This window comes from Myodes glareolus, chromosome 4, assembly GCF_982192425.1.
Source record: "Myodes glareolus chromosome 4, mMyoGla1.1, whole genome shotgun sequence".
Lineage (NCBI taxonomy): Eukaryota > Metazoa > Chordata > Mammalia > Rodentia > Cricetidae > Myodes > Myodes glareolus.
The window spans coordinates 83,247,677-83,259,700 of NC_142029.1; the positions used below are offsets into that span (position 1 = coordinate 83,247,677).

Genomic DNA, 12,024 nt, shown 5'->3' on the forward strand with positions numbered 1-12,024 from the left:
ACACACCTGAGTCCAGACACAGCAGCGGTACACACCTGAGTCCAGACACAGCAGCGGTACACACCTGAGTCCAGACACAGCAGCGGTACACACCTGAGTCCAGACACAGCAGCGGTACACACCTGAGTCCAGACACAGCAGTGGTATACACCTGAGTCCAGACATAGCAGCAGTACACAATCATTAAGTCCAGCACTTAGGAAAGAGACCCAAATGAGCTATGATGTCTAGCAAGACTGTACCAAAACACTCAAAAAGTAACAATGGAACAAAGAAAAAATGGAAGTGGGGAAGGAAGGAAAGGGAGGGCAAGAGGAAGAGAAGAGAGGAGGGCATGGAAAAAGAAGAGACTTCAGTCATCATTCAAGGAGACTAATGGGATTATCACAGCTAAGGTTAGTTTGGCCATAAAAAAGGCTTCAAGGTGGCGATGGTGAAATCCAACAAGGTTTCAAGTAGACGACGATATGTTATCAGCATTAAGATGTTAAATTTGCTAACCACCCTGCTTATAGCTGAGAAAATCTGTTCTTACATAAAAATACACTGAAAATTTTAAATAGAAAATAATATATTGCCTAAAAGTAAACCCCAAATATTTGAGAAAAAAATACCCTTAGCTACACACACACACACACACACACATACAAATAAACAAGGAAGCCAGGTGTGGTGGTACACGCCTGCAATACCAGAAGCAGGAGGACCACTGTAAGTTCAAAGTCAGCTAGAGCTATACAATAAGACCTTACCTTTTAAAAAAAGTAAAAGAGACTGATGTGGGAAGGCAATCTGTCTGTGTGTTACTTTCACTGGTTAATAAAGAAACTGCCTTGGCTTTTGATAGGACAGCAACTTAGATAGGTGGAGTAGACTGAACAGAATGCTGGGAGAAAGAAAGCAGAGTCAGGCAGACATCATGATTCCCCTTCCTGAGATGGATGCTGGCTAGACTCATGCCGGTAAGCCACGACCTCGTGGTGACACACAGATTATTAGAAATGGGTTAGTCAAGATGTGAGAGTTAGCCAAGAAGAGGCTAGATACAATGGGCCAGGCAGTGTTTAAATGAATACAGTTTCTGTGTAATTATTTCAGGCTTAAAGCTAGCCGGGTGGCGGGAAGCGGCCTGCCAATCCTTTTGCAACAAGAGATGTTATTTTAGTCACTGTTCTATTGTGTGAAGAGACACCATGACCAAGGCAGCTTATAAAAGAAAGCCTTTAATTGGGAGTGTGCTTATAGTTCAGATAGTTAGTCCATGAACATCATGGCAGGGATCAAGCAGGCATGGTGCTGTGGAGCAGTTGAGAGCTTATACATTTCATCTATAAGTTGCAGGCAGAGAGTGTGAGACTGAGCCAAAGCCCAAACCCAATGTCAAACCTCCTCCAACAGGATCACACCTCCTAATTCACATACCCAAGCAGTTTCACTAACTGGGGACCAAGCATTCAAACAGGTGAGCTTACAGGGGTCATTTTCATTCATGCCACCACGAGAAGGAATGAATGATAAAGCAACCATGTTAAAATGTCAATAGGAGAACTAAGTAAACAACTGCATAAAAAAAATTTAGACTCCTTGTAACTTTTTGAAAGTCAGAAATTATTTCAAATAAAGAGTTAAAAACAGGTCAGGCCTTGGCAGTGCTCGCCTTTAATACCAGCACTCAGGAGGCAGAGGCAGGAGGATCACTCTGCCAGCCTGATCTACAGGGCGAGTGCCAGGACAGGCTCCAAAGCTACAGAGAAACCTTGTCTGGAAAAACAAAAAACAAAACAGAGTTAAAACAAACCAGTTTCTAAAAACTTTTGCTTAATTTTGAATACAAGAAGATATGAAGAGAATGGAGAAGGTTCTTATTTTATTGTGTTCATGTCTTGTGAACTGTGTGTACAGATCAGAAGAGGGCATAGACATCCTGGAGCTGGAGTTACAGACAGTTCTGAGCCTCTGACGTGAGTGCTGGGATCTGAACTTTAGTCCTCTGAAATAGTACTCTTAAGTGCTGAGTCATCTCTCCAGCCCAGAGGGAAGGTTTGAGATAACTATGTGGAGAGTGAGAAAGAACACTAACCAGAGTAACACAGCATGAAATAGACACCACAGAATGGTCACTTCTGCTCTGGTATACAATTACACTCTTGAAATAACGGTGTCTTCTCCGAATCTATGACAGCATGTCTGTCACTGATGAGACTCTATCCCTAAATTCCAGGCAATGGAAATGATGTGCTCATGAAGTGTTGAGCTCTTATTATGCTGGCCACCACAGCCGTTTTTTTTTGTTGTTGTTGTTGTTGTTTTGTTTTCTTTTGTTTTTAAAGCTTTAACTTTCTTAGCATTCTCAAAATACTTAAATGGCTAATCCACCGCAGAAAAATCAACAACAAGTGTAATTTACCAACTCAGAAGAAAAAATATACCAACTCTACAGAAACAACAGGAAATTGGTCAATAGTTTTCAAAGGTCAATAGTTTAGAAAGAAATTTAGGTGGGGTGGTGGTGACTCATGTCTTTAATCCCAGTACTTGGGAAGCAGAGACAGGTGGATCTCTGTGAGCCTGAGGCTAGCCTGGTCTATAGAGTGAGATCCAGGACAGCAAGAGCTACATAGAGAAACCCTATCTTGAAAAAAAAAAATAGGAGCAGCCAGGGGACATGACACAGTGGGTAAGGCACTAAAGCACAAAGGAAGGACCTGAGTTTCAGTCTCCACAATCTACACAAAGCCAAGAGTGGCAGCATGTCTGTAACTGCAGAGCTCCTGCAGCAAAATGAGAGGAGGACGCAGGAAAACCCCTAAAAGCTTTGGGTTAGTATAGTGATATTTTATTTGGGCTTTAATAAATAAAGCTTACCTGAAGATCAGAGTACAAAGCTACCATACTAGTCAATCAGACAAGCTAAGCAGTGGTGGCACACACATTTAATCCCAGCAGCCACATAATTCCAGTTAGCCACTGAGGCAGGGCGGTGGTGGTACATGCCTTTAATACCAGAACTAGAGGAGGAATATAAGGCAGAATGAAACCGGAACTCGCTCTTTTTTCAGTCTGAACATTTCATAGAGGTAAGGGCTCACTAGTGGTTGGCTGTTTTTTTTCTTTTGTTTTTTGTTTTTGTTTTGTTTTGATCTTCAGCTTGAACCCCAATATCTGTTACTGGGTTTTTATTATTCTTGCTAAATCTGGCACCCAACTTTGGGGGTACAAATTCACGAAAAAGTCGTTTAACTGTGGCTTTGCAGCCACCAGCATAGGCTGGAGTTTCACATGGCTGAAGTCAGCACCCTACAGGCTAGGTTTTCCTTTTTTCTTTCCTGGTGGACTTTCCCTGAACCTCCTTCTCAGGCTGCTGCCAAACTAGGTATCTGCCCTGAAATTCAGTCAGGTTTTTACTATTCTATGCAGCAGCAAAAAGCCTCACATCTTCATCATCACTAGCAGCAAATTTGGTGAGAATATTGGGAATTCTTTAAGGGAGGAATTAATTCAAAGGGAGAGTTTTTCCCACATTAAAAAATGGAAACACAAGTATGATAGAGAAAGTTAGGTCTTTGTATGATTATTTAATGCATGATTTAAAAATGGAACAACTGAATGAAGGGATAATCAACTTAACTGGGATTGACATACTATTATCATTTTGATAATCCTTGTTGTTTTGATAATTCCTGGTTTATCTCTTAAAAAGTTTTTTGGCTTGACTCTCAATATACAGGCCTTATAAAAACATAATAAAATAGACCATAGATATATTCAGATCCAATCAGAGGAAATTTAATGGAGAACCAATTTCAGCATTGCATTATAAGGTTAGAGAGGAACAGCCTAAGGTTTTCAAACAACCAACCTTAATATATCCAGTAAGCTTACAGGAATTGCCAAATGACAAAGGCTCTGTAAGAGCTGACTGGACTCCTGTGCCAAAGATAGATTTAAGGAGATTCAAGGAATTGAGTCTCATATGGCATGCATTTACCTTTTGTGAAGCAAATGTTAAATTCGTGGTCACTCTGTAATAGAATTATCATCCCTAAAGACTGGACAGACTTAGTTAAACCTGTTTTAGAGCCTAGTCCACAATTATAATGGAGTGCCTGGTTCAGAGAAGAGGCTAAGACTACTGAACAGCAGAGTATTCTAGAGGTATAGAAATCTCCCAAGATCAAATTCTTTGAGAAGAAGACTATGCTACTATAGAAAGGCAACCTTTATATGATGACCACACTGTGGCTTTATGCCACACAGAAGCTTCTAATGCTTGGAACAGAACTGCAGAAGTAGGAAAGAAAATTGAGTCATTTACTAAAGTAATACAGGGTCCAAAGGAAGCCTTCACAGATTTCGCACAAAGATTAAATTCAGCAGTAAATAGAATAATACCAAATTCAGAAGCTAGACAAATAATAATTGAATCTTTGTCTTTTGAAAATGCTAGTTCTCAATGCAGATGGATACTTAGCCATTAAAATCAGCACCAGTGGAGGAATGGATCCAAGATATAATCAAAACTGAATCCCATGACCATGATGAAGCTTGGATAGGAGAGGTGATTTCCAGAGCTTTGAGGAAAAATTGAAATGTCAAGTGTTTCAATTTTGGAAAACAAGGTCACCTTAAAAGGGATTGTAAACAGGGCATTCCTAGAAATAATGCATATTGTTATTATATTGTTTAGCAATGTTTATTGTTATTATAAATCAAGAAAACACCCCTCCCTTCTGGATTATATGGAAGGTGTGGCAAAGGCGGGCACTGGACTAATGAATGTAGATCAACAAGGAATATTGAAGGTAACCCTTTGCTGCAGGGACACTCTATGAGGGGCCTCTTGTAGACCCCTATATCAGATCTGGTTCAGTCGTTTCCTGTCATCTTGGAGGAAACTCCTTCCCAGAGCAATTAAAAAAAACCTAATGCCTACTATAAGAAACCATACTGCTCTGGATAACAGAACAGCTATAGAAGAGAGAACAAAAAAATTCAAGAGAAACCATAAGGCAAGTATTTTGGCAAACTTCTATAAATGAACAAAGACCAAAAGTAAAAATATGAGTAAATGACACTGTCATTGATGGTCTGATAGACACAGGTGCAGATGTAACAATAATCTCACCAGAATCTTGGGATTCAAATTGGCCTCTTCAGGAGGTAAATGTTTAGCTTTTAGGGATTGGAACTTTATCTCAGCTAAAACAGAGCACAAGATGGGTCAAACGTACAGGGCCAAAAGGACAGAGAGGAAAATTAAAGGTATATATATGTGGCTAACACAGCAATGAATTTATGGGGATGTGATTTGTTACAGCAATAGAATACTGAGATTAACAGGCCCCCAAACTTAGAAACAGACCATAAATTAATGTATGTTTCCTGGAAAAATATTAGAAGGTTTTATAAGGAGCAGTCACTGACCATTCAGGTTATACAAGAACAGGGCACAACAGTTGCTGATCTTCCAAAGGCACCAACAGCCCTACCTTTAAAATGATTGACAGACACTGGGCAGTGGTGGCGCATGTCTTTAATCCCAGTACTCGGAAAGCAGAGGCAGATGGATCTCTGTGAGTTCGTGGCCAGCCTGGTCTATAAGAGTGAGTTCCAGGACAGGCTCCAAAGCAACACAGAGAAACCCTGTCTCAAAAAAAAAAAAAAAAGTGGACTGACAGACAAACCAGTATAGGTTACACAATGGTCTTTAACAACAGAGAAACTTCAGGTTTTAGAACAGCTGGTACAGGAGCAACTGGATGATCAGAATACTGAAGAATCAATCAGCCCTTGAAATTCTCCTGTATGTTATTAAAAAGAAATCTGGAAAATAAAGAATGGTAAAAGATTTAAGAGCTGTTAATAAGATGATTCAGGCAATGGGCTCTCTATTACCTAAAGGATGGCCTCTTATATAGTTATTGATTTAAAAGATTGTTTCTTCACTATACCTTTACAAGAAAAAGACAAAAAAAATTTGATTCCACATTGTCTACTTATCCTAATTCTCAGTCTGCTAAGTTATATCAAGAGAAGATTCTCCCACAGGGAATATTAAATAGCCCCACTCTGTGTCAATATTTTGTAAGTCAGCCACTGGAAATGATGCATAAGCAATTTCCTAAATCTAGAGTTTCTCATTACATGAACAAGATGTGATTCAAATGTAAATACTTTAGAATGTTTGAAGTAAAAAAAAAATTTTGCCTTCTTGGGGATTACAAATTGCTCCTGTAAAAATACAACAAGGAGATTCTATTAATTATTTAGGCCATAAAACAGGTTTACAAAAAATGAAGACCCCAAAAGGTGCATATTAGGAGAGATCAACTGCAGACTTTTAATAACTTCCAAAAACTTCCAAAGATTTCCAGGAGACTTTTTCAATCCACAGCCCACTATTGGGATAAAGCCTGATGAACTGATTAATTTAAACAAAACCTTAGATAGTGATAAGATGGTAAATAGTCCCAGGAAATCATCAGTTGAAGCTGAGAGAGAATTGGCTTTGATAGATAAGAAATTATAGAAGGGGGGCTGGAGAAATGGCTCAGTGGTTAAGAGCACTGACTGCTCTTCCAGAGGACCCAGGTTCAATTCCCAGCACCCACATGGCAGCTCACAACTGTCTGAAAATCCAGTTCCAGGGGATCTGACACCTTCACATCAATGCACATAAAATAAAGATAAATAAATCATAAAAAAATTTTAAAAAATTACAGAAGGCACAAAGTGGATTGTATGGATCTGAAGCTTAACTGCATTCTAGTCATATTTCCCTTCAAACTTTCCTCTATAGGAATTTTAATGCAGAGGGAAGATACTATCTCAGAATGGATCTTTTTATTACATAAACTGAGTAAAAAATTACAAACTTATGTGGAAAAGGTCCTTGAGTTGATTCTGAAAGGAAAATTGAGACTTCATCAATTAGTAGGAATAGACCCAGCAGGGATTGTAGTACCTTTTAGTAATTGTAAAATTGAGAAATTATGGGAAGAAAGTAAATCCTGACAAAGAAATTATAGTAGTTTTTTGGGAGAGATTAACAGCAAATATCCCAAAAGCAAGAGAATTCAATTTAGGAAAAGAAATAGCTGAATCCTTCCTCACATTATACAGGAAACACGAATAACTGGAGCCCCTACATTCTATACTGGCACAAATAAATCATGAAAGGCAGATTACAAATCAGAAAACTTAAGTAAAGTGGATCAAAGTCCTTATGATTCTGTCAAAAAGAATTATATGCTATTCTCATGGTACTAAGGGATTTTAAAGAACTTCTCAACAGTTATCGACATGCAGTATGCAGAAAGAGCTGTTTTGCATATTGAAACTGCTGAATTTATACCAGATGATACAGAATCGACTTTATTATTTATTCAGTTACAAGATACAATCAGGAATAGGAATCATCACATATACATAACACAATCCAATCCCATATGGTTCTGCCAGATCCTACAGCACAAGGTAATCCAGAAATCGATCAATTGGAAATGTGCTGACGGCCTCAGAATTTCATAAAAAACATCATGTCAATAGCAAAGATTTAAAAAAAGTCAGGCAAATTATAAGAAAATGTCCTACTTGATTCTTATACAACCAAAATCCATTACCTGCAGAAAGTACCCCAAAGCATACTCAAAGGAATGAAATTTACAGGTGGAATTTTGTAGAATTTGGAAAATTAAAATATGTACACCACACCATTGATACCTATTCATATTTTCAAAGTGCAACTGCTTTGAGTTCAGAAAAGGCAGATTTGGAAATCATACATTAGCTAGAAGTTATGGCCATCATGGGTATACTTGTACAAATAAAGACAGACAATACTCAGCATGTCACTGAGATAATGAAACAGTTTTTTAAATAATAATATAAAGCTTATTACAGATATACTACACACTCCTACATGTCAGGCAGTAATAGAAAGATAAAACTGAGCTCTAAAGGATATGTTAAATAAACAGAAAGGGATAATAAAGACCCCCATAAATAAATTACCCCACAATGATGATTCCTCCAGGCCCATGATAACAACACTAAGATGAAAAACATCACCTAAAGATTAGTTTTGGAGTACAAACTACTCTGAACAATTTTGAGGTGGCTAGCTGAGATGATCCAGCCTCACAAACTACTCTGGCAAGGACTTGAGACAAGCCCTGTACTTTCCATTAGGTAGAAACTGGACAACAAATGATATGCCTACCTCTCCCCAGACTTGACAATTAGCCCAACTTTTTCCTTTTAGAGTGCCCTAAAGATGCCATTGCCCACAGACAGCAAGAAGTGAATATAAGAATATGACGCTCATATTCCCAAGAGGTGTGATGGGTGGGTTTTGGTCTTTCATTGGGTTATGGATATTTGTCATTGTTTAGGGGGTGTGGGTTACAAGCTGTTATTGGTTACAGTCAGGAGGAAAGTTGAACAAAGAAGATTAGATTCAGAGTTCTTGTTTTTTAAAAGAGAGAGAGAGAAAAGGGATATGATAGGATAAAAGGGTAGATTATTGAATCTAATCTAAAAAGAAAAGAGGGAGGATAAAGATAAAATAAAAAGGTAATTATTAAATCTATTTTTAAAAAGCAACTACTAGGTTTAAATATTTTATATTTTATTGGACTTTTGCATATTGTAAGCAAATTTTGTATCTTAATACAAAATTGAGATTAACTTTGTTAAAACATACTGTACACAGGCTTGTAATCTTGTCCAAGGTATTATACCTATACAGCTCATTTAACAATGTAATGCAAATTTCTAGTTCTTGAAAGTTATTATTACCAACTGTTCAGGATAATAAGGAAATGCAGGTTAGTAATTAGTTACCTATTATAATTAAACTTATAGTCACATTAGGTATGTTTTCTTTATGTAATCTATTTTTTTAAAAAAAAACTATTTTTTCTCATTTTACATACCAATCCCAGTTCCCATTCCCTCCCCTCCTGCTTCCTCTACCTTCCCCCTCACCCTACACTCCATTTATTCCTCAGAGGGTTAGACTTCCCATGGAAAGTCACCAAAGTCTAGTTAGTACGTTGCTTTGAGGCAGGACCAAAGCCCTCCACACTATATCTAGGCTGAGCAAGGTACCCTCCAAAGAAAATGGATTCCAAAAAGTCGGTACAAGCAGAAGGGATATCCTGGTCTCACTGCCAGTGGCCCCACAATCTGCCCCAGCCATACAACTGTTATGCACATTCAGAGTCTAGTTTAGTCCTATTGTAGTTCCCTGCTGTCAGGCCAGAGTCAGTGGGCTCCCACCAAGGTCAAAAAATATATTTTAAAAACACAGGTCATTTTCAAACACTTCAGAGATCTACAGAATATGGCATTTAAGGTGTTTTAATAACCTAGGTTCTTCTTTTTTTTAATGACAATGAGACATGTCTGCTCTCAGCATCACCAATCTACTTCAGAGAAGATAATGGGCATCGAAGAAACTCCACATAGATTTTTCTTTCTTTGGGACAAAAGTAAGCCACTGGGCAAGGAAATGCCCTTGCTTTGACTGACAACAGTATGCTGCCCTAACTGGACAAAAGAGAGTACCTGCCAAACCTTGTCAAGACAAGACGGGACAGTCCTTCAAAAATTTTGCCTCATAGAAAAGTCTGTCAAATATTCTAGGCCTTTAGGCTGACGATGGACGTCCCAATGCTGCAGAAGAACTTTGAATGACCGGCTAGGCATTCAATAACATGTTTCTGTTATTTCTCACAGTTTTTGGAAGTTGCTTGCTTACACTTCCTGCTTACTTCCTGCTTTCCTTCTTGAGTCTCTGAGGTAATTGAAGACTAGACAGTTATAGTTATAGTATTCCTTGTTTATGAGACAACAAAAAGAAATTCATTAAAGAAATATAAAATGCATAAGATTAAGAAATATCAAAAGATAGTTTGGAATAGTAATATAAAATATGGCAGAAAATAAATTTGGTACAAGACTTTGGACTCACAAAGATAGGATAGATAATGAAGTATTTTCTCTGAATTTGTCAAATGAAAATGGGCTAGACATTGTTGATGTATTTATTGCCTGTATATACTATAGATTGTTATTGTACTTATTGTATATAGTTTTTCTCATTTTAGTTATAGCTTTCTTTTATTTTAGAAAGAAAAAGAAGAAATAAAGTGATATTTGTGTTTTAATAAATAAAGCTTGCCTGAAGATCAGAATGCAAAGCTAGGTACTCTAGTCAGACATACAGGCCAGGCAGTAGTGGTATACAACATTTAATCCCAGCAGCCACACAGTTAGCCATAGAGGCCTGGCAGTGGTGGTACCAACATGAGAGAGGAATATATCTGAAGATTTCATAGAGCTAAGAGTTCTCTAGTGGCCTGGATGCTTTGTTTTTCTGATCTTCAGCTTGAACCTCAGTATCTGTCTCTGGGTTTTTCTTATTTGTGCTACAGTTAGCTAGCCTAGGACACAGCATCGAACAACAAAGAGATCCTTTCTCAAAGAAGGCAGATGATCAAGACCAACTTCCAAGGTTGTCTTCTAACCCTTTAACAGAAATACATACACATATACAAAGTATTTTTTAATTCCAGGGCCAGTAAGATGCCTCAGTGGTAAAATGTGCTTACTGCAAGCAAGACCAACCTGATCTTGATCCCCAAGATTGACAAGGTGAAAACAGAGAGCAGACTACCACAGTTGGGCTCTAACTTTCATGTGTGCCGTAAGTGACCCCCTACACACACACACACACACACACACACACACACACACACATAAATAAATAAATAAATAAATAAATAAATGTAAGTTCTTTTAACTACAAAAGGATTTGAAAGGAAAAACCCATTCCCTTCACAACACACCACCCATGAAATTCTCACCAGGCCACTGAGCTGGAGCTGAGTTTGGTGTCGCATGCTCTTCGATGCTTTCTGTCCTGAGTCGTCGTCGATCACTTAAAAGAAGCCCTTGATAAGCTATTCCTGTGAACTGATTTCCTTCTGTCTGACTGCTAAAACAAACAGGTACAGTTACTGCACTGGGAGAGGTAGTACTTTACATAAATATATCTTAGATGATTATGAAAAATCAAAAGTTTTTAACACTGAATTCACTTTTGCAATGAGAACTTATTTTAGAATGTTCTTTAAATTAGTTAAAATGTTTATTGATAATCTTCTAAAACAAAACATTTATTTTCACTACCCTGGGCAGACAATTTTAGTGCTTTTTCAAAAGCTTCTTAATATTTTAAGATACTTTCTACTTGTGCTCAATTTTTAAAGTTGGAGGTCAATGTTAGCTGGAGACACAGCAGACAATAATTCAGGGTCTGAGTTTATTAATTCTTAGCTCTGCAAAAACTGTTTAAGCATAACTGTATATTCAGAAGGTAAGCTAGAAGCCAGTGAATTATCTAAATCAAAGACCAATGCCTCTCAAAACTGATTCCCTTCTCTAAAGAGCTTCGTGGAAATGGAGGAAATACAAAAGCAAAAGGCAAAGCTGGCTGCAAAGAGTAAGTCATAGTCAAGCCTAAAAACATACACTTCAAAGCAATGTATCTGAAACATCATTTGGTCCAGCTTAGCCAGGGATTAATAGGAAACAATTTATCTACAGACATTTGATGACTGTGTCAGCTAAACCAAAACTGTCTTCCTTGCTTATAATTCTTAATTCTTAAAGTCATATAAGTATGGGCTAATTAGGACAAAAACAGAGTGCAGATCATTTCTGAGGGAGTAACTCCTTATTTTAAAATCAAATGTTCCCATAAAGGGCAGCTTCCTTTGTAAGAAAAAGTCGAGGCTCATGTAAATATATTTCAATTAAATTTTTTCCATTTATTAGTGTACTTCATTTCAATCTAGGTCATCCTTCCAAGTTGTTCCATTTCTTACAATTTATGCCATTCTAATCATTAAAATGCAATGTATAAACAGATACAGGCAATTTGATATTTAGAAAAACTAAAATTATTTTTAATTGATATTAATTGGTTAGCATAGTAGTGCAGACCTGCAATCTCAA

The 12,024-nt window shown here is 37.6% G+C and overlaps 1 protein-coding gene across 5 annotated transcripts in view; it reads right to left on the reverse strand.

Annotated features, from left to right (window-relative positions):
• The window catches only part of Dmxl2 (Dmx like 2), a 135,781-nt gene that overhangs the window by 29,772 nt on the left and 93,985 nt on the right, over positions 1–12,024 (reverse strand). For 3 of the 5 annotated variants that reach the window (XM_048417613.3, XM_048417614.3, XM_048417611.3), the window contains exon 27: positions 10,872–11,002. In XM_048417613.3, the coding sequence (XP_048273570.3) occupies positions 10,872–11,002 (131 nt within the window). The remainder of the gene's footprint in view (positions 1–10,871; positions 11,003–12,024) is intronic. The other 2 variants (XM_048417615.3, XM_048417612.3) reach the window with 1 other exon arrangement.